At 39.1% G+C, this 23,979-nt stretch overlaps 1 protein-coding gene across 16 annotated transcripts in view; it reads left to right on the top strand.

Moving 5' to 3' along the window:
• Positions 1-5,992: 5,992 nt before the first annotated feature.
• Positions 5,993-23,979, top strand: part of BPTF (bromodomain PHD finger transcription factor) — a 179,262-nt gene continuing 161,275 nt past the window's right edge. For all 16 annotated transcript variants that reach the window (XM_077163604.1, XM_077163603.1, XM_077163602.1 and 13 more), the window contains exon 1: positions 5,993-6,623. In XM_077163604.1, coding sequence (XP_077019719.1) covers positions 5,993-6,623 — 631 coding nt within the window. The remainder of the gene's footprint in view (positions 6,624-23,979) is intronic.

The raw sequence follows: 23,979 nt of genomic DNA, 5'->3' as shown, positions 1-23,979 counted from the left end.
TATCAGTAGAACAAAGTCAGCGTACCCAAATAGGAGTGATCGTAGAATCATAATGATAGGTATTAGCCCTGGAGGGACTTGGGAATGATCTACCTCAGACCTTCTCACCAGGGCTCTATGGCACTCATTAGCGCACAGTGAATGGGATACAAGTGGATAGAGACGCTTATTCTCCCAGTCCTCGGGAGCCTGGAGTCTCTGGACCAGTTGCCTCTGCGTGAGAGTGAGTGTAGGTGTGTGTGTGTGTGGTGGGGGTTCTGATGCAGGCAGCCCCCAAACTCTTTTTTCACTTATATTGGATAATTCTACTTTATGGCTGAAGAGCCACAAATGATATCCAAGGTGTGAAGTGACCGCTCTATTAATGCACATGTGGTCTACAAATTAGAGCTTCCACATTATTTCTCAACACGAGTAATGAAAAAGTGTGATTGGATCTAAAATCCACAGGAAATTTCAGAAGTACATTTGTCAAGGAAAGAAAAGGAAGAGCTTTAAATGTAAGCTAAATATAATTTTTACAGTTGTAAGTGTTTGAACAATTGTCAAAAGTGGTTTCAATTTTTTTTATCACCTCCTGTTGCAGATAGTTTCTTGTCTATGGTGACGATTAAGCATTTAAAGAGATCATTGTTAAAGTGACTTGATCAGGAATTGCCTGTGCTGTTAAAGCACAAAAGCTGATAAAAAGTTAGGCACATGGATTCAAGTTCAAGTTTCTATTTTTAAAAGAAGGCTTTTGCAGAAGTGTTATACAAATTCAATTTTTAATATATTTTCTAATGTATTATAGTTTATTTGGAAGGCAAGCATTTTACCACTAAACCACTTGTGGACCCTCCTCTAGTTTTTATTGGGTGCTATAATATGAAAAAGGTCGAAAACTACTGATAAATCCAGCCCCCTTAAGTTATTTGTGAGGAAACTGGGGCTCAATCAGGGTTGAGTGACCAGTTTGAGGTCACAGAGATAACTACTCTATAAATGAGCTCTTGGACCTGACTTCTGCACCTTACCCACAGGTCTGTGGTGTGTCACTCTCCAAGTCGCTCAAAAATTCAAGTTAGAGCATGCTGGCTTCTATCTCTTGGTCATATTCCATGCAATTGGAACGCCCTCCCAGGTTTGAGAAATCTTCCACATTGTGAGTCAAAGCCTGGATCCCACCAAGGGAACTGAAATGCCGAGGGACTCACCTTCCTGGCTTCCTCTCAGGAGACCTTGTCATCAGACACATCCACCTTAGCTGTTTTTTTTAATTGTGAAATATAACATATACATATAAAAAGCAATAAATTTTAAAGCACACTGCAACAATTAGTTATAGAGCAGATTTCAGAGTTTGGTATGGGTTACAGTGTCACAATTTCAGGTTTTTACTTCTAGCTGCTCCAAGACACTGGAGACTAAAAGAAATATTAATATAATGATTCAGTTGTCATACTCATTTGTTAAATCCTATCTTCTCTGTTATAACTCATCCTTCTTCTTTGATTTTTCTCCCAATCTTTAGGGGTATATGGGCTATGCCCATTCTAACTTTTTCATATTGGAAAGAGTTGTTGATAATATGGGGTAGGGGGATGGAACTAGCTGATGATTTAAAAGGCTGCCCCCCTCTGGATTTCAGGACTTATACAGTCTAGGAACCCATTTGGAAATTGTAGGTTTCTGGAAAGTAATCATAGTGCATGGAATCTTTGCAGAATCTCAGATAGAGCCCTAGGTGTTCTTTAAGGTTGGCAGGAATGACGTTGGTTGGGGTTTGGCAAACCATGGTAATTAGCCAAAGCTTATGTAAGAGTAGTCTCCAGAATAGCCTCTTGACTCTATTTGAACTCTCAGCCCTTGATACCTTATTTTGTTACAATTCTTTCCCCCATTTTGGTCAGGAAGGTGTTGTCAATCCCACAGTGCCAGGGCCAGGCTCATCCCTGGGAGATCCCACATTGCTAGGGAGACTTTCACCCCTGGGTATTATAGCCCATGTAGGAGTGGGGGGTGGTAATGATTTTTCTAGCAGTTGGGCTTAGAGAGAGAGATGTCACATCTGAGCAACAAAAGAGGTCCTCTGGAAGTAACTCCTAGGCATAACGATACCACCTCAACCTTTTAACTGAAAGCTAGCACTACTCTGAAGCAGTGGCCACTGCAGTTTGGCAGTGTCAGCAGGGCAAGCCGGGTCTCATGGCAGGGAGCCAAAGTCATGCTGTGTTCACAGGTCCAGTTCTCTAGCCTGATTTTGTATACTTCCTGACTGCATAGCCTCACAGCCTGGTTTTCAGGGATTTTCAGAGATTCTCTGAGCTTAAAGAATGGGGTGCTGGTGTCTGCTGCTTGCAACTAAGAACCCAACTGATAACAAAATTGGTGCAAGAGTGATTGCAGGCCACGGACTTTTGGGGAAATGGGGTGGGACTGGTCTATGACTGTGTTTTGAGAGTGATGATAGAGAAAATACTTCTAGTATTAAGGTATGAGCCTTTGAGAGCTCATAGCTAACAGTGGGAAAACAACTCAACAAAATCACCTGTATCACTTGGAATTGAAAGCAAGTCTTTAGTGGACTACGTGAGCATATAACGGGTGTGAGGAATTTGAGGACTGTGTGAGGGCGTGGTTTCTGCCAATGGTACCGGATGTCTGGCAGCTGTCTTTGGATTTAGAAGACATTTGTATGTGTTGCTTTAAACCATTTTCAAAGTGGCCTGAATGCTTGCCAACGTTGAGGGCAGCCCAGAGCAGTAGGTTCATTATCAGTTACAGGCTGCAGTGCAAGGAGCTCTGCTAATTGATCCTAATGACCCAATGGATTTATCGGTGCTTTGTGTACAGCCTCATATTGGGATGCTGTACAGAGCCCATGGAAAGCTCTAAAAGGAGCATCACTATAGCAATGCTTAGGATTTTGGAGCAAAGTCTTGCTCTCTTCAGCTGATAAATAGTTTCCTTTTTGGAAGCTGCTCTGACTCTACTCATAGGCCCTGCGGTCAAAAGCCTGACTACGGGTGTACTATGAGACCATGTTAACCTGTGCTGCTTATCATGAATTATCTGTCCCACTTAGCCAAAAAGTGCCCAGTAGCACTCCCATCCCATGCTAGTAGCATTCTAGCATGGTATAGAAAAGCAGGCCAGAGCAGGTTCCAGAGAAGGCCTAGGAGTGTAAGCCCCAGTGTGTTTACTCCCATCTCACCACCACCACACCCCGCAACCATAGTCTTGTGGAAGGATCCCCATGACCAGATGACAAGGAAAAACACCATTTGAGACTGTTTCACAAATGGTATCAGCTGGAAGTGGACAGCTAAGGTGTTTTAACTATACTTGCAAATGGTCTTGGATGGTAGCAAAAGGAAATCTTCTTAGTGGGCAAAACTTTGAATTGTACTTCTTGTGATTCTCTTCGCCTAAAAAAAGGAAGACGCTACATGAATTTGAGGACAGTTTCTCTTTGGCTAAGTAGTTAGGGACTGAGCGGATTGGGGACAAGGCAGTTTGAGAGACAGGACATAAATGAATCTCTCAGAAAAGATTTAGAGAGCGAGAGTTTTTGTGTCTCATATGAATGCTTATCAAAATGCCCACACTACTAAGGAAGCTTTAATAAGTTGGTAGATGAGGAGATCCGCCCTGTGAATGTACATCAAGCCTCTTCCCTAGTCAAACCAGTGCTTGTCTGTTCAGGACCAGAGTCCTGAACAAAGAGGCCATGGAAGCCACAACTCAGGTTGTGCTGTGTTCAATACAACACTTCCTTTCTGCAAGGCTGACCTGGCTATTGCCACTGTTGAGTACTCATGTTAGAAGAAATCAATATAATGAACTCTTTCTATCGTGGAGGGGCCAGTAAGGGAGACACACTGAGAAGAGGTTATACTGAGTTTAGGTTTCTCTTCCTGTCAGTCAAACTTTTCCCATCACCCTATATGGACTTATTGAATACCTTATTCACCATCGTGATATCTTATGCATCATGGCATCTGATCAAGGAATTAACTTTATAGTTAAAGAGATAAAGAAATTGGCTGCCTGTTTAGATTCACTAGCCCAACAAGTGCACCCTGACAACCAGAAACAGCTGGCTTTATGGAACAGCAGAATAGCTCACGGAACACATTGTTACTGAGACACTGGAAGTTAACAGCTTGAGAACTTCGATTCCATTTCTACTCGGAATTGGCAATTGTGGAGATGCCCACATCCTTCTCATGAATTTCTTTTCTATTTCAATAAACCAGAGTCGATTTCTGTTGCTTGCAACTAAAAACTCCAAGTGATACAAAACTAGCTCTCACTGTGCCATCTATTGTAATTTTTTTGTAAATTGGTTACTAGATTGTAAACTCCAAAGGTGTCACTATTTCTATCATGTTTGTCTTCCCCAAACTGTCCTTTTCATAGTACAGAATACCGACTACAAACTTGTAGACCCTGGGTTATTCCTGGTCTGCATCTATTTTGATTGGTCTGAAGTGTTTTTAAAAATTGACTTAGTTGCTAACATTCAACAATCAAGAGATTTCATATGAAGTCCACATTTCCACCTTCTTTGAACAATTTTAAGATCTCGCCTGCCTTCTGTAGTTGCCCTCTTTTTCAACAAAACACAGGTACTCCAGGTTGCCAAAATCTTCACTTAGCCCATTTTGTTTACTTTTATTACCTACCTGGTTCCTGTAGACATATAAATTTGTGACCCTTGGTACTCAACCAAATTGTACGGAACAAATTTGGCAATTAGCACTTGCATTTCTTCAATTACCATTTTACCTGTGTTCTATTTTTTCCAATTGCTTCGTAAACTATTTGGTGGCCGGACCCCATTTTTCTTTGTCATTTTTCTATGTAATGTATTTCCATAAATATTAACTTATGTTTATAAAACCTTTCTCTTACCTCCAGGGCTGACCCTGATTTGGTCTAGCGGAGCCTGAAAATACATCAGCATGATTCATTCCCTGGGCTATTTGAGACTTGGTGACTGATGAGGTAAAGAAATTAAAATGATTTCTCTAGAATGCAAACACAACACTTTGAGGTAGGTGTCAGGAGGGACGCCGTCCTTTCTACCGTAAACGAGAAACAGGAAAGTTCTCGTTAAAGTGGTGGAGTTTCTAGTTGGGGCACTGGAAGCGGTGTGGGAGACTGGAACGTAGTTGCGCTCTGGAGTTTGTCCGAGGCTTTCCGGGATGTGATTATACGCGACAAGCCTCTGAGCGACTTTCCCAGGGCGTGGTTCCTGGCGGCGACCCGGAGCAGTTGCCACTGGGATCAATTTCAGCACTCCAGAACCAAGCCTTCGGAGTTTCATATTTCTGGGGGCTCGTCCTCCCGCCCCCAGTTAACTCCCCTACGCCGCCAGCGCTGCGTTGTCCCCTTCGGTCGCTCGGGTCGCCCCCTCCGCGACACCCTCCCTCTCCGGCTGCCTCAGCATCAGTTTCAGATGAATTTTGTGTCTCCCCGGCTTTCCCCTCCGCGCTGGGCGCGGGGAGCCGCGGGAAGGAGGATTTGCCAAGTCTGGGGTCCGTCTGAACTCCATCCAAGCTTTGATCTCCCGACGCTTTTTTTTGCAGGGGGCATTTCCCGACAGGGGCGCCCCTCTCTCCGGCACCACCGCGCAGAGGCGCCCTGGGCTCCCCGCCCCCGCCTCGGAGCTCCCGCACTCCCCCTAGCGGCCGCCGCGCGGCCTCGCTCCGTCCCAGGCTCGTCGGCGGCGCAGCTCACGTGACCGTGCTCCGGGCCTGCGGCCGCTGTCGGTTCCCCCAGTCACCGAGCGAGAGGGAAGAAACAAGATGGCGGCTGAAGGCGATCCGGAGTGGGGCCCCAGCAATTCGGATTGAGCCTTCTCCCTCCACCCGCTTCCGCCGGCCCGGCCCCTCCCGCCCGGCCCCGCGGGCCTCCCCACCCGGCCCCGGCGCCCCCCACCGCCGCCCCTCCGCCCGCCCCTCCCCCCTCCGCTTTCCCTTCTCCCCCCCGCCTCGGCTCCGACATGAGGGGCCGGCGGGGCAGGCCGCCCAAGCAGCCCGCGGCTCCCGCTGCGGAGCGCTGCGCTCCGGCCCCGCCGCCGCCGCCGCCGCCGCCGCCCACGTCCGGACCCATCGGGGGGCTCCGCTCGCGGCACCGCGGCAGCAGCCGGGGCAGGTGGGCCGCCGCCCAGGCTGAGGTGGCGCCCAAGACGCGGCTGAGCTCGCCCAGGGGGGGCAGCAGTAGCCGGAGGAAGCCGCCGCCGCCGCCGCCGCCACCGCCGCCGCCACCGGCCCCCCCCAGCACCAGCGCCCCGGGCCGGGGGGGGCGAGGAGGCGGGGGCGGCAGGACGGGGGGCGGGGGCGGCGGCGGCCACCTGGCCCGGACCACCCCGGCCCGCAGGGCCGTCAACAAAGTGGTGTACGATGACCACGAGAGCGAGGAGGAGGAGGAGGAGGAGGACATGGTCTCCGAGGAGGAGGAGGAGGACGGCGACGCTGAGGAAACCCAGGATTCCGAAGACGATGAGGAAGATGAGATGGAGGAGGACGACGATGATTCCGATTATCCGGAGGAGATGGAAGACGACGACGACGACGCCAGTTATTGCACGGAAAGCAGCTTCAGGAGCCATAGCACCTATAGCAGCACTCCAGGTACCCACCCAGCCCAGTTGCTGCAGACTCTTTCCCCACCTCCCCTACCCTCCCCCCCTTGTTCACTCCCTCTCATGTACTGTGCATCCTGCTCCGGCCTCCCCCTACCCCCACCTCCCCCCAAACAGGGGAAATGCGACGGCACATCAAGTGGCAAAAAACTAGATTTGCAAGAGGAAAGAGGCGCATTGTTCAAAATGGAGATTGCATTGTTGCAGTTTGCAGGCCACACTCTCGCTCTCTCTTTCTACCCCCCACTCCCTCTTTTTTTTCTCTTCACAATTGGTGCCAGTGCAGTGTCTCCACCGGGCAGGATTGAAACTTTGGCACACATATCCATTGCATTCATTTTCTCTCCTTGTTTTGGTTTGGTTTTTTGGAATGAAAGAAGCCTCTTGTTTTGCAAACCTCTTTGCATTTCTAATGTGGTTTCTTGTAGATATTTATTATATATCTGCTCCTTAGAAAGGGGATTAAGGATCCCGTTTTTAAGATGGGGCGCGCACACACACATCCAAAACACACTTCCCTTCACACCCCTAGATGTGTGGTTTAAAAATTGTACTAAGGAAATAGATCAGTTGGGTTAATAAGGAAGCCTTATCTGGTCCTGTATGTCGTTTTTATTCTTTGAGTGTTAACAGGCTCGTGCAACAGTTGCTGGTAAATGGCTGATGAAAAAACGCAAAGCAGAAAGCTAAGTGAAACGAAACCAAATTTAGTAATTCACCTGATTCAAAATCATTTTGGTGAAATCCAAAATAAAAGTAAAAAACTGCAGGAGCATGCTTTTAATTTGTTCTTGCTTGCTTTGCTTTGGAAAATGCAGATTCCCATCACCTGTTGCAGAAAATGTGTAGTTGATCATCCAGATCATTGCTGAAGATGAACTTTTGGACCAACTTTTGAACCAACTTGAAACTCTCAAAGCAGATATATCGAGGGATTTATTATAAAGTGACCTTTTCTTTTCGCTTTATTTCTGAATAAAACTCCACCCTGGATCTGTATTGAGCTTCTCTATGGTGACTCCTCCCCTGTTTTCTCACAGAGTTTCTGTAGGCTGGTGCTAAAATGCATTTTGTTAAAACATGCAGACACACAATTGCTGCTTTGTATTAAATAACGTAGTTGCAGATTACTAAATTGTGAAAAAAAAACCCAACGTAGTTTGTAGCAAAAACCTACAAGAGTTTCTCCCTTTTCATTATATTTTTGTTTATCTAGTTTAAGGAAATTAGATCCTAGTTTTAAGAGCATTTTACAAAGTAAAATTTATGAGGACATATGAGGAACGTAGAAAAGTAATTAAGGTGTGTCATCTGTTTTTAAAAGAAACACTAGAGTAGAAGTGATTAAACTTAAATGTTTCCATTTTTTTAATAAATGGCTAAATAATTGTTGAGGAGTGTCAGATGTAAGCGTTAAGTCAGATGTAAACTCATTGAGGTTATCTCAACATCTAATGGAAAAAGGTAATTTATTTTGCTTAACAATGGGAATATCTGTCTTTTTTGATGGGGAGCAAGCAGGAGAATGAAGGAAATGAATAAAATAATGTCAAGTATTTATGTCTTTTGTATGTAAGGACTGCAGGTAATTTTTCATTTCTTGCCTACTTAATTTTAGTACATCTTTTATTGTGATAGTTTTTACTTTAAGAAATCGCATGTTGATTTTCTTTCTACCCAGAGTCCGGATTTGAATGAACCACATACAAACTGAATTGCACTATTGGAAGACGTTTTTCCAGATTAGACAGAGTGATGGCATTGTGACAGGGCAGTTCAGCTAACTTTAAATCCCATTTGAAGGCCTAGTAAAGAGTATTTAGGATTGGTGGCTGTGAATTTATTGTTTTAAATTACAGTTTGTGGTTAGGTTTTCTTTTAAAAAAAATCTGTATTTACGATACGTTTTCTTTTTTAAATGTGTCTCCCTATATACATATATTTCTTTTCTATACATACACACAGAGAAGCAGATATGTGATATGTATATCATAGGGAGTTTTGTTCACAACTTTTTTTTTTTTTTGGAGGGGTGGTGCATGGGCCGTTAATCAAACATGGGTCTCCCACATGACAGGTGAGAATTCTACCACTGCATCCCTCAGTTCTTTTTCTTTATGATTCTTGCAGTCAACCTTTGTATGCTTGTCCTAACTCTGTATAAAATTATTAACTCTTTAAGGTTAGGTGTCCATCCTGTATCCCCTACAGCTTCTATTACAGTGTCTTACACATAGCAGGTGCTCCTCAAAGACTGGTTGGATACATGATTGCTAGTAGGTGAGAGTTTGTAATAGATGAAGTTTTGATAATTCTACAGTGGATTAATATGTTTGAGCTTCTATTTTGTATTACTTGCCAGGCACTTTCCTTTCCTTAGAGGTTGTGTGTGGTATTAGCTTGTTGGATGTCTTGTCTTGTCTTTTGAAACACATTTCTCAAGATTGTAGTAAAATGGATGATATGATTTGTTCTAAACTTTTAGAATATGTCCACTTATGTAGAATAAGTAATAAAGCTTGACAAGTGAATTGTTTAGGCTGAGTACTAGTTTCATTTGTTTTGTTATCTGTACTTCCTGGGAGGAAGGCTGTCAAGTAAATGTGCATATATGCTTATATTTGGGAAGAAATAAAGCTCTAGAACTGGGGATATCCCAAGAGTGTATAAATAAATATGGTTGGTGGATTTGAATTCTGTTATACTTTCAAGGCTCAATGAGAAATATACTTAATTGGTAATTAGAGTACTTTGATGAATCTTTGTAGACTAGAATGTTGGTTTAAGTACTTATGCATTTAAATTCTTAGCATAAGAACTCATTCATTTATTTGTCTGTTCAGTATTTTGTAGGTAATATAACTGTTGATGATACAGACATTGGTTGAGGTTTAACAGTGGTTTAGCTTAATTTTCCAAAATCATAGATTCTAAAAGTTTATTAACTAGAAATTAAATATTTTCCTTTAATGGAGAAAAATTTTAAATTGGTACCTGAAGTACTCACATGGCAGATACTACTCTGGGAATGACAAATTATTAATAAAAAATGAAATAATCTGGTTTTGCTTAAATTAGAACATTTGGCTGAATATAGCTTTTATTTTTTAAATTTAGAATTATTTCATCTTATAGATTCCTTGACATACTTTCACAAAACATCAAAAAGGATTATATAGGAAATCTGTTTTGAATAGGTGTTTGGTAAAACTCTGTCAGTATTTTGACATTAAGCATTTGCTGATTAAAAAAACTAAATTATACTTGAAACTAAATTATACTTGAAACAGAATGGTTCTTGCATTTAACTTGTGTTGGACATCTGAGAATACTTACCTGGAATTTTGAAATTTGGAACCTCTGATTTCAGAAAACAAAGACCCTGGTGTTATCCTGGGAGAGAATTAGTGATTTATGTCATTTAAGGTAATTATAACCCTGGAGATCGGTGGTATAGATGCCATGAATGAACTGTAGATTTGCCTAAGGCAAAATTTGTTAGTACTGGTTTGGCGATATTTATTTCCGCCAGTGTCAGTCAAATGTTTTTTCAGTATATGTGTAATTCCTCATTGCTACAAGTGAGGTACAAAGTATGGTGGGGATTTAAAGGAAGGTGAGAACATATTCTGCTTGGATGGGGTTGGGGGTAGGGTGACTGGGCAGGAGGGGGACTTGTGTGGGCATATGGTTCCTGGATGGGGAGAGGGGCAGCCAAAATGGAGGGAGCAGCATGAGCTAAGGCACCAGGTAGTAACCAAGTGACCTGTTCTAGCAAGATTCTGAGTATGTGAATAGGAAATAAACTAAAGCTGTATATATGCTATGCTGGGCGGTACGTAGAGTACCAGCCTATAATAATTGTACTTCATTCCCATCTGTAGAATGAAGATTAGACTAGATCGTTGATCCTCCATCTTTTTTCATTGCCAAAACCCCCAGCGGACATGCTGTATTCCCATCAGCGCTGTGCACTGGCATGAAAGAAAACTAAACCAAATCCCAGAGATACTGTTAAGCCTAGCAGTGCAGCCCTTTTTTCCCTTGAGAGAATTACTGGAGGAGGTCCCTCTCTCTCAATTCTATTGCAATTCTATTTCATTTGTAGGTGTGGGAATTAGTCAGAAGACCTGGAAACAGTGGATTAGGATTTCATTGGGACTCAAGGAAGTTTAGCATAGCTTCTATTATGCGGGATAGATTGGAAGATATAGCTGGCAGTGATATGAATGGGTTCTGTAGTCCTCTCCTGCTGCTGTGATTGATTAAGGAGGTGCCTCAGTATTCTCCAGACCTTGGCAATCATTAGAAGTGTAGACAGAGAGGAATGCATTGAATATGCCTCTTGAGAATGGTAGTGCTTTCAGTGGCAATTAGAGAAGTGAGGATTGTAAGGGAAATTTATGAGATCTGTTTTTAGGTATCATTGCCTAAAGAAGTTAAGCATGAGAATGAAAAGAATGAAAATGAGGGCCAAAAGAGTTATAAAGAAGTTGAGCAGCATGATTTGTGAGTACTAAAAAGGTGTGTGCTAGGTATACAATTATTGTCTTCTGTACAGTTCATGCTGTCTACTCTTCTGGTACTTACCTATAGGAATATTTGAAGGAGATGGATATTGAAATGTTTGTGTGCATCAGGATTGAGCTTAATGAATAAAGCTGCTATAAACATTCTTTTACAGCTTTTAGTGAGAGCATAAGTTTTCATTTCTCTTGGGTAAATATCTAAGAGTGGAATTGCTGGGTTGTATGCTAAGTGTGCTTTAACTTTATAAGAAACTGCCAGATGTTTTCTGAAGTGGCTGTATATTGTTCTGCATTCCCACCAGCTATATAGAGAGTTTCAGTTGTTCCCTTTTCTCTCCAGCACTTGGCAATTTTTTTGTTTAAATTTTAGCCCTTTTAATAAGTGTACAGTGGTATTTCATTGTGGTTTTAATTTGCATATCCCTAATGGTTAATGATGCTGAGCATCTTTTCATGTACTTAATTTGCCATTTGTGAATCTTTAATGAATGTTTGTTGAAGTATTTTGCCCAATTTTTAATTGGGTTGTTTGTTTTCTTATTGACTTTGGAAAGTTGAGCTAACTTAATAATTGTTTATGATATATAACTTCCCAAAGCTCTTTTCTCTGTTCCTTTTTCATAGCTTCCTCTTCATGGTGTTAACATCCTCTCTTATATCTCTGAGAGCATTTATTATAGTTTTTTTACGTTTTATTTATTTCCTTTCTTCACTCAGATTCCTTTCTTCTGTTTTGGTTTTCTTTCTTTTATATTGGAGATTTTCTTCAAATGCCTAGTGGTCCTTGGCTGTTCATATTTAGGAGTGAATAGTTACCCATATTGTGGGTACCGATGAGTTTCACTGTAGGGCAGTGAGCCAACCTTTTCTTTAAGGGAATCCCAGATATCAGTTTTTGTTTTTGTGTATTTTTGTTGTTTTCTCTCTATTTTTCTTCTGAGTTTATTTGATTTCTTAAGAGATGTCTTAAATCCCCTTCCTGAGAATAGGAGTGAGAGGATAAGGGGGTGCATTTGTCCAATATTCTGGGAAGCTGGATGAAAGAAGATAGCTAGGACTCACTTTCACTAAACTTCCCTCTTATGAACCCTGAACTTTATGAATGCAATGGTCCAGGATCTCAGTGCTTCTAAGTCCTGAGCTGTCACACTCCTCCCCATGCCCCCTGAAGATTCTTAGAGTGGAGGCTTCCTTCCTGCCAAGTCAGGGACTGCTTCTCCCACTTTCCATTTTCCACAAATTAGCAGACATTGCTTTACTGCTATGTCTCTTCTCCTGTCTCATTTTTTCTAGTAGGTCATTTTATTTTTACTTTTTTTATTTCTTTGCTGATAGTTTACCCAGTGTTTAGAGGAAAAGGATATTAACTCATGTTACAAATTTGTCATATATAGTTACAAATTACATAAAGTATTTTTTTTTGCAATGTGGTTAAAGCACTTAAAAATACTGATTTATTTGATATTTATTTACTGTGCAAGGTACTGTGTTAAAAGCTTCATAAGAGGTAAAGAGATAATAAGAAATGGTCGCTGTTCTCAAGGTCTTTATTCTTTGGGAGGGGAAATAATAATATAGTGCATACATAACTATAATATAGGGCATTCTTCAATAAGTACTGTCAGAAAGAGAAAGAAATTAGAGAAGTCTCATTCTATTAGAAGATCAAAAACTGTGTCAAGAAAAATATTGATTATACATAATTGTTCTGTAAACCCAGCTTGTCTTAAAAAAAAAAAGAAAAGAAAACAAAATTGAATTTTAGATGTGCGTTGAAAGGTAGAATTCCCCCAGTGGAGGTTGGCAAGAGGGAGGAGGGAGGATGTAAAATATAACAGGCCACAGAAAGCCACATTTTCGGGGACTATATACTTGTGGTTTTCAAGGAGATAATACTTAGAGAAAAGAAGATTATATTTAATCAAATAGGAGTGAGCTGATATAATATGATTTTTAATAATTACATAAGTTTCCATCTTGAGGCTATATGAAAATTTAGCCATTCGAGGGGTGCATGGGTGGTTCAGTGATAGAATGCTTGCCTGCCTTGTGGGAGACCTGGGCTTGTTTTCCAGCCCATGCACCCTCCCCAAAATAAATAAATAAATAAGTATAAGTAAAAGTAAGTAAGTAAGGTAAAGTAAGTAAGTAAGGGTAAGTAAGGTGAGGTAAGTAAAGGTAAGTAAGTAAGTAAGGTAAAGTAAGTAAAAGTAAGTAGAGTAAGTAAATAATTAAGTTGTTTTGTTTGCTATGGATACCGTCAGTGACTCTCCTTTTGGATAAACCTTGTTTCACATCCATGAATATTTTTTCTCTAGGATACCATTGAATCAAAGGCTTTACATATTTTTTAAGGCGTTTAGTATTTATTACTAATATATTGTAAGTAATATAAATATGTTATATAAATATAAATTTTTAATATCTTATAAATATAAATATATTCCCACCCTTGATACATGAAAGTGTCCATTTCACCAATATTGGTTATTTAAAAGCATCTTTACATTTGATATGAGTTGAAAAGCTTGTTTGAATTTTGACTTGTAACAAAGTTTAATACTCTCATGGCTGCTGTTGGGTATTTGTTGGATATCAGACTTCTCTTGGATATTTTCTATGCTGTGTTTTGAATTCTTAATGGGATAAATCCTCGTCCAACCACTCCACTGAGATGCCTCTTAGGCACCTCAACATCGTAGTTTAATGCCCCCTCCAAACTCCCATTTCCTTGCTCAGTGACTAATGGTCCTGCTTAGTGAATTGCCCAAGCCTCACCCCCCCATATACAGGTTTGTCACCAGTTCCTGTCCAGTATACGTCCTAAATATCTTTCCATTCTCTTCTTGTCCATTCCTGCTTACAGTTTCCTGTGTCAGTCCCTCTTCACCCCTCACTTGTCCTCCCAGAGGAACTGCTTGCGTGCTTAGGCCCTTTGTCCATTCATCTCTCTTCATATCTGTCCTCCACACATACTCTGCTTTGCTCTAAAACAAATCTGACCATGTTATGCTCCATAGTAGAAATCTTCAGTGGAAAAACAGTTGTATTCTTTAGTGTGGTATATGGATAGTCCATGACTTGGCTTTCACTTCCCCTAGTAACCTCATCCTCTACTACATTGATCTGCTCATTTATTTAAAAGTTAACCTATTGTATACCTGCTATTTGTACACATACTGTCTGGGGATGTAGCAGTGAATAAGTCAGATTTGACCCCTGCTCTGATGTTGCATCTTAGGTAGCAGGGATGGAAGCCAGTGTATCAGCAAGAGAAGTGTTTTGAAAGGGGTCAAATACATACAATCCAGTCTCAGTCATCCCTACTCAAACCTGAAGTAGCCAGTGAAGGGAGGGGCGGGGAAGGGATTCTAGGCCTAGAATCTTGGCCCTAGGATTATCATATGCAATGGACTGGAAAAACCATGAAGGATTTGAAGTAGGGAGTGATGTGATTGTGTATAAGTCTCTAGAGTTGAGAGGCTACTCCGGAGGGTCACTCTTATGCAATCTTCAGTTAGACATTGCTACCTATCATAACTTGTTGAACCCCAACTAAAACCATTCTAACCAATCCTAAGGAACTACCCAGGGCAATATATAAGATTCTACAAAGGTTCACACTACGGTAACTTTCCAGAAACCTACAACCTCCAAAAGGGTCCTGGAACAGATAAGTCCTGAATCCCAGAGAGGCCATCCGCCCCAGAACATCAGCTAGTTCCATCTTCCTACCCCATATTATTGACAGTCCCTTGCAAACTGAAAAAGTTATAATGGGCATAGTCCAAATACCTCTAAAGTGGGAGAAAGACCAAGGTGATGGTAGAGTTATACAGAGAAGGTAGGGTTTAACAAATGAATATGATTGCTGAATTGTTATATTGATAATTTTTTTAGTCTCCAGTGTCTTAGAGCAGCTAGAAGTAAAAACCTAAACTTGTGGAATTGTAATCCATACCAAACCCTGAAATCTGTCCTACAACTAATTGTTGCACTGTGTTTTAAAATTTATTGCTTTTTTAATGTTTATGTTATTTTTCACAAGAAAAAAGCGTCGATTGTGAGGACAAAAAAATATTTATTCCTTCTAGCCTCCAATGTTCTGGAGCAGCTAGAAGTTAAAATCTGAGAAAATGATATGGTAGCTCATGACAAACTCTGGGATCTGTCCTGTTACTACTTGTTGAAGAGTGCTTGAAGAAGTATTGCTTTTTTCTTTCTTTGTTTTATATATAGGTTATATTATACAATAAAAAAGTTAAAAAAAATAAGTCTCTAATTTAATTTTATTATAGTCAGAGACTATACTTTGTATGACCTTAATTTAAAAAAAACTCTTTTTGATGTTTGTTTATGGCCCGAAATATTGCCTGTCTAGATGAAGTATCCCTTCCACATCATGGGGGTTAGGGGCGTGGCGTCCCTGTGATCTAGAAAAATACATGTAAAATTTTTGGTCCTCCTTTTGTACCAGATAAATTTTTTTTTCTTTTATGGGGTGTTAACAGTACCTTATTAAAAATTTGGGTTAAGTCTTTGGTGATAGGCTATATGTAGGTCAATGTTAAGAAAAAATACTTTATATAAAATAAATAAAAAAGAAATACTTATGAAAATTAAAAAAAATGAAACATTTGAGGAAAATAATGCTGAACATATTGCATGTATAACAAAAGACACTAAAAAAATAATCATTGAAATTCCCTACTGGTATTTACCATTAGTCTGTGGTATATCTCAGCTGGCCTTTGCAAGTCATCTGTGGCTTCTGGCAAACTTCCAAAAAAATTATCTTCAATTTCTTATACCGACCTGCAGTATAGTGAAACTAGGATGGGGAAAGTCACAATGTGGAAGGGATAACTATACACTCAGAACGAAGGTGTTTTCTGCAGTTGGGTGTCGTAACTTAGTTTAACTTGATTGATTGTGTTAGGATCTTCTGTGTCCTTGCTGATTTTCTGTCTACTTGTTCTGTCAGTTATCAAGAGGAGTCTACACTGATTAGGGATTTGTCTGTATCTCCTTGCAATTCTATCATTTTTTGCTTCACGTAGTTTGAGGCTCTTCTTAGGTGCATAAACGTTTTTTCTTCCTCATTTCTTGACCTACTTTATCATTATATTTTTATCATTAACACATTATACTACAGTGAACTGTTAATCATCTGGCTATGTCTCCTTCATTAGAAGCTACTTTAGGGCAGAGAGTATCACATTTATCTCCCTCTTTAGAGTGCCTGGCTCTAGTATGCAGTAGGCAGAACAAGGTAATTGTTGGACTCAGCATACAGGTAGAAGAAAGCCTCCTTATTCCTCTGGTTCTGTGCTATCGTTATGTTTGCCACTAGCTGCATGTGGCTATTTAAATTTAAGTAAAATTGAAACTTCAGTTCCTCATTGGCACAGCTTTCAAGTGTTCAGTGCCATACGTAACTTGTGGCTCCCGTCTTGCACCACGAAGATGTAGAATATTTGGGTCATTTCATGTCATCACAGAAAGTTCTCTTGGAGGGACTGTGCTGCTGTAATCAGTCTGCCTCTGTTAGACCAGTGAAAATTCACCTAGCATCTCTATTCCTTTCAGCTTTTTTGTGTGTGAAAAGAACATATATACAAAACAGCAATGAATCTCCAAGTACATTTTAACAGTTAGTTATACAACAGATTTTAAAGTTTGATATGGGTTACAGTTCTATGATTTTTTTTTGTTTTTTCTTCTAGCTGCTCCAAGACACTGCAGATCAACAGAAATATCAATATAATGATTCAGCAGTCATACTTATTTGTTAATTCTTATCTTCTCTGTTATCCTCCTCCTTTTTAAATAACATATGTACATAAAAGCATATTGCAACAATTAATTGCTCCTTTAGCCTTTTATTTGCTCTAAATTCTGGGGCAGCCTGGGTAGCCCTAGCAGTCTAGCAATTGTACTTTGTTGAGACTGTCAGCCCAGCATTACTTGTGTATATGATGTTGAATTTCCACAGAAGACTTGGGGTCATCTTTGAGATGACTGAACATTATTTGTTGTTGGTATTGGTAGGGGAAAGAGTCATTTAGCACTTAATTTTAGAAAATCTGCTGCAGTCCTTATAAAATTAACCTGAGAGTTATATATAGGGCAGGAAGGAAGAAAGGGTTTTCAAAGAAATTCTTTTTTGAGTGGAATTCTTTTGTTACTTAAGTGATGTTAAATTGCAACAGTGTAACCTCCTGAGATTTGCTAAGAAAGGAAAGGATACTTAAACTTTTCTCCACTCATGGATATGTGTTTGAATTCAAACACTTGGGAGAGAGGGAATGGCCAACTGATTCAAACCAATTCAGTAGATGTAATTTCTATATTTTCTTGTCAGGACTTCCTCTTTGATTTTGGTATGTTCATATTGCCTCCTTTGAGGTTTGTTTGTTTATAGTGCATTCTATTTATGGAACCCAAAAAAAGTATTTTAGAAATGTACATATTGATCTATGTGGAATTTATCTTCTTGTCCTTTTTCTTTTCTACTGCTTGCATGGCTATTTTGAGTCTTTTCTGAGGATATATTACATTTAAAATAAGTAATGAATTTACAGCCCCCTCCTATCAATACAGTTTTCCCTGTTCTTCTAGATAGCAAAATCATTGCACACACTCCTGAAGTCTTATTCACTAAATAGCCGTTTCTCCAAATTATAACAATACTCTACTTTCAGAGTATTTTGCAAATGATAAAAAATTTAAAAAGTAGTTTTACTATAATTTCAGATACATATTTGAGTCTGAATTATCCAGGTGAAATTCTTCAGTTTTCTGATCTGCTTGTTTATGAGGAAGATTACCTTTTCCAAGTATGTTATCCTTAAGTGCCTAAATGGCTGCGTTGTGAATTTTCACTGTGTCTTGGGAAAAACTTAACATTGGAGATTTTTTTATGGTAGGGGTCACAAACACAAATGCCTACAGGGGCCAAGCAAGTATGTAAAGGTGAAATGGAGTTTCCTTTTATTATATACATAACTGCATTTTATTGCTGTTAATGTTTATTTGCCTTAAAAATTTCCCCATTGAAATTTGAGCCCTTTTTTTCTTTTATAGACAATGCTGTCCTAAATGTGCTAAAGATGTATTACTAGTCACTTAGGCTGGTGTTTTTTGTAGGGTAGATTCCTCATGAAATTGTTGGGTCACAGTGTGTGTCATTTAAAAGGTTGAACTAGGCTGTACTCCCACCACCTGTTTGTTTTCAAACCTTCCCTAATCAATCTTTATGTGGTTTGGAGATTAAGTTTTTCTGGAATTTAAACAAGGTTTGCACAGACCTTTAGCAGATGGTCTTGGATACTGATTAGGCCCAAAGCCCTCTTCTCATCAATTTTTTGTGAGTATACTCATGATATGAAAGTCTGAGGTTTTAGCTCTGTAACTGAGGGGCAGATACTGTTTTGAGAGTTTTCTGACAGTGGAAATTATCATGGAAATGGTGTTCCTTGTTGCATCTTATCTTGAGCTTGACCTTAGAGAAGTTATTCCTCCATGAGCCTCAGTTTATTCACCTCTAAAGCATAGGCTAGTTTAGATGATCTAGAGGATAGAGGGTTGGCAGACTTATTCTTAAGTGCTGGATAGTAGGTATTTGTGAGGCAGATAGTCTCTGTTGCGACCACTCAACTCTACCCTTGTAGCATGAAAGCATTCATCAACAAAAACCAAATGACCATGGCTTTGTTCCAATAAAATTTTATTTATAAAAACAAGTGGTGGCTGTCTGTAGTTTCCTGACCCCCTTTTTAATTCTTGACATTTCATTCCTCCTCTGGAATCCCTGTTATCTCATTGATCTTTCTATAGTTTTAGCTTTTCCAGAATGTCATATAGTTGGAATCATACAGTAGAGCCTTTCCAGACTAGCTTCTTTCATTTAGCTATATTCATTTAAGCTTCCTCCATGCCTTTCTGTGACTTGAATTTCTTTTTATTGATGAATAATGTAATTGTATGGATGTACCACAGTTTATCCATTCATTGTGCAACATTTTGGTTGCGTCCTGTTTTGGGCATTTTGAATACAGTTGTTATCAACATTTGTGTACAGGTTTCTGTGTGGACATAAATTTTCAACTCATTTGAGTAAATACCTATGTATGTAATTGCTGGAACATATGGTAAGACTATGTTTAGCTTTATAAGAAACTGCCAAACTGTCTTCCAAAGTGGCTATATCATTATGCATTCCTTCCAGAATTCATTGATTTTTTTTTTTTTTTTTTACATGGGCAGGCACTGGGAATCGAACCCAGGTCCTCTGGCATGGCAGACCGGCAAGCATTCTTGCCTGCTGAGCTACCGTGGCCCGCCCAATTCATTGATTTTTGTATCTAGTTTTTCTCTTCCTGTTTCATGGCTTTTAATATGATCTTTATTTTCTTTCTGCTTGCTTTGGGTTTAATTTGCTCTTCTTGTTTCTGAAGGTAGGAGCATAGATTGAGATCTTTGTCTAATCTAGGCATTTGCTGCTATAAATTGCCCTCTGTGCATTTCTTTGGCTGTATCCCACAATTTTGATAGGTTGTATTTTCACTTGCATTCAATTAAAATATTCTCTTAACTTCTGTTATGACTTCCTTTTTTGATCCATAAATTATTTTGAAGTGTATTGTTCAGATGACAAATACTTGGGGATTTTCCAGATAGCTTTCTTAACAGTGATTTCTAATATAATTCCATTATGGTCAGAGAACATACGCTGTGGGACTTCAATATTTTAAAAACATTTGAGATTTGTTTTATGCCTTGAAATATTGTCTGTTTAGGTGAATGTTCTATACACACTTAAAAATGTTATAGTCTGCCATTGTTGGGTGGAGTGTTCCAAAAATGTCATAAATTTGTTCAAGTTGATTGACGTTGTTGTTAAGGTCTTCTATATCCTTGTGATTTTGTCTCCTTCTTCTATCAGTTACTGAGAAAGGAGTGTTTACATCTACAGCTGTTCTTATGGATTTGTTCTATTTCTCCTTGTAGTTTGGTTTACACTTCATATATTTTGCAGCTCTTTTTCCAGGTGCTTAAACTTAGGATAGTTTTGTGCTTATGAATAGTTGGCCCCTTTATCATTATGAATTCTATTTATTCCTGATTATATTGTCTGCTTTGAAATCTATTTTGTTTGATTTAAAAACAGTTTTTTTTTTTTTGTAATGTAGCATATACAAAGCAAAAAAAGAAAAAAGCAACAGTTTTCAAAACACTCTTCAACAAGTAGTTACAGGACCAATCCCAGAGTTTGTCGTGAGCTGCCGTACCATCATCTCAGAGTTTCTCCTTCCCCTTTGTTTGATATTAATATTGCCAAGCTTTTTGATTTAACTAATGTTAGCCCAGTGTATCTTTTCCAGCTTTAAAATCTGTATCGTTGTATCTTAGGTTTCTTTTTTGAAATATAACGTGACAATTTCTCTTTCAGTTGTTGTGTTCAGACCATTTACATTTAAGGTAATTATTGATAAGGTTAGATTTAGGTTTACTGTTATTTTTTGTTTGATTACTCTGTGTTTTTGTATCTCTATTTACCCTTTCTTGCTACTTTTGAGTTAGCTGAATACTTTTTAATGTTTTTATTTATTGGGTTTTTAAGGTATCTGTCTGTCTCTCTCGTGATTGCTCTAAGGATTGCAATGAACATTCCTTACATATCTTTTTAGAGTTACTATTTTACTCCTTTAAGTAAATTATAAAAGCCTTATTAGCATATAGGTCCCTGTATCTTACCCCTCCTTTATGATATAGTTATATGTTATATTTATATACATTGTAAAGCCCACCAAACAGTGTTATAGTGTTTGCTTTCAGCCATTATACTTATTTTGAAGAGCTTAAAAGGAGAAAATCCTTTTTTATTCATCCAGATACCTACCATTTCTGTTGCTATTCCTTTATTCCTGAAGCTCCAGATTTTCCTCTGGTATCATTTCTCCTCTGTTCCAAAGACCTTCCTGTACCATTAGTTTTACTTATTTATTTTTTCCATTTGTTTTAAATCAGGACTTCTGGCAACAAGTTTTGTATTTCTTCGTCTGAAGTGTCTTTGTCTTTCATTGTTGTGCTGATTTAATGATGTTGTGTACCCCAGAAAAACCATGTTCTTTTTATCCTAATCCAGTATTGTAGGATAGGATCTTTTGATTAGTTTGTTTCCATAGAGATGTGACATGCCCAAATGTGGGTGTGATCTTTTGATTAGATGGAGGTATGACTACACCCATCCAAGTTGTGTCTTAATTAGTTTACTGGAGTCTTTAAAGAAGCTCAAGGAGAAAGGAAAAAATTAGAGCCAATACAACCATTTAGAGATGCAGAAGATGCCAGAAGCCCCAGGAAATGCCAGAAGCTGAGAAAACTGTTTGAAACCAAAAGCTAGGAGGAAAGGACAACAGACATCACCATGTGCCTTCCAGTATGAGAGAGAAACCCAAGACAGGGACAATTGGCCTTTTTTCTGAGAAAGTATCCTCTTACTGGGTACCTTAATTTGGACATTTTCATGGCCTTAGAATTGTAATTTGTAACTTAATAAATCCCCTTTATAAAACCCAATCCATTTCTGGTATATTACATTCCAGCAGCTTTGGCAAATCAAAACAGTTTAAGGGTATTTTTGTTTAATTAGAATTCTGGGTTTACAGTTCTTTCTTTAAGAACTTTAAAGGTGTTGTTTCACTATTCCAGAGTCATTTGAATTATTGTATTGTTTTTCACTTGCTGCTTTCTAGATTTCTTCTTAAATTTCTTAGCAGCTTGATTATGATGTGTCTGGGTAAGTTTTCTTTGGGTTTATCCTGTTTTGAGTTTGCTGAGCTTAAATCTGTAAATTTATGATTTTCACTCAATTTGAGATATTTTCACCCAATATTTCTTCAAATGCTTTCTGTATCATTCTCTTTCTGCTTTCTGTCAAGGACTCTAACAAAACAAATGTTAGACCTTTTTGATGTTGCCTCCATTTCCCCTACACCCCGCACCCCCCAGCCTTTTAAAATTACCGTGACTCTGTGTTCAAGTTCATTGGTTTTCCCCTCTAATCTCCATTTTGCTATTGAACCCATATGGTGAGTGTTTTATTTCAGATACTGTATTCAGTTAAAAATTTATATTTGAATCTTTTTTTAATAGTTTTCATTTCTCTGCTGAAACCTTTACTTTTTCATTTGTTTCAAGAGTTTTTACCTGTACTCCTAGATTTGGTTTAAAAGAGTTGCTTTAAAGTCTTTAAATGATTCATCTCAGGGTTGGTGTCTGCTTTCTTTCTTTTTTTCTTTTTGAGAATTGATGAAACCTTCCTAATTCTTTGCTTTGAATGATTTTGGATTATACCCTGGACATTTTGAATTTGTTTTTCTTTTCTTTTGGGGAGATGCACAGTTCACCCACTAACACTTAACAGGTAGTTCTGAAAAGTGTTAGTATATATGTAATGGGATTGTGATATGGATATTTCAACTTAGATATCAAGATACAAAAGATGTAGTATCTTTTGGGGTGGAGTACTCTGCAGATTTTCTATGAATTAATCTAAAAACGAGTTAACGCAATTTCTTAAAAAAATTTTATTGTGGTAACATATATATAACATAAAATTTCCCATTTTAATTACTTTTAAGTATAAATTCAGTGTTATTAATTATAGCCACAGTGTTGTGCTGCCATTACTGCCATCTACTACCAAAACTTTTTCATCATCCCAAATGAAACTCTGTATCCATTAAGCATTAACTCTCCATTCTCCGCCCCCCCCCCAATTCTCCCCTACCCCAGCACTGGTAATCTGTAATCTACTTTCTGACTCTTGCATATTCTAGTTATTTAATATAAGTGAAATCATATAATATTTGTCCTTTTGTGTCAGCCTGTTTCACTCAACATGATGTTTTTCAAGGCTCATCCAGATTGTAACATGAATCATAACTTCATTCCTTTTTTATGGTTGAGTAATATTCTTTCATATGTATATTCTACATTTTGTTTATCCATTTATTTGTTGACGAACACTTGGGTTGATTCTATGTTTTTGCTATTGTGTATAATGTTGCTATAAACATTGGCTAATAATTATCTGTTAGAGTCCCAGCTTTCAGTTCTTTTGGGTATGTACTGAAAAACAAGATTGCCGTGCCATATGGTAATCTTCTATTTAACTTGCTGAGAAACTGCCAAGCTCTTTTCCACAGTGGCTGTGCCACTTCACATTCCTACCAACAGTGTACGAGCATTCCTGTTTTTCTGCATACTCTTCAACACTTGCTATTTTCTGTGTTTTAAATAATATCTGTTTTGTGTGAGTGTGAAGTAGTATCTCCTTATGGTTTTGATTTGCATTTCCCTAGATGTTAATGATGTTGAGCATCTTTCCATGTGCATATAGGCCATTTGTTTTCCTTTGAATGTTTTAAGATTCAGTCCTCTATAGGCTGTTGGATAACTATTTTCTCTTAGCATCCCTCTCTCCCACTTTTTTTCAGATAAGAAAACTAATGCCCCTTGAGGGGAAGGACTTGCCACAAATTGGTGGTCGAACTGGATCTAGAACCTGGGTTCCTTCCTCCCAGTTCATGGACCATCAACTTTTCCTGCTGGCTTTCCAGAGCCTGCTTATCCTCGTAATTTTTTTCATCTTTCCTAGGGGTTGCACACTAAATCTACTCTTCTGAAAGGGGCTACTCTGGCTCCTCTTTTTTTCCCCTTAATTGAAGCAGGCAGTTGCCTTGTTTACGTTCAGCCTGCAAATTCTGTCTCTTTTGTTGTGGGCAGTGATTCAGTTTTCAGAGATGC

This window comes from Tamandua tetradactyla, chromosome 6, assembly GCF_023851605.1.
Source record: "Tamandua tetradactyla isolate mTamTet1 chromosome 6, mTamTet1.pri, whole genome shotgun sequence".
In the NCBI taxonomy this organism is placed as follows: domain Eukaryota; kingdom Metazoa; phylum Chordata; class Mammalia; order Pilosa; family Myrmecophagidae; genus Tamandua; species Tamandua tetradactyla.
Note: the sequence above shows the minus strand (reverse complement) of the source record. Positions and strands in the feature narration are given on the sequence as shown.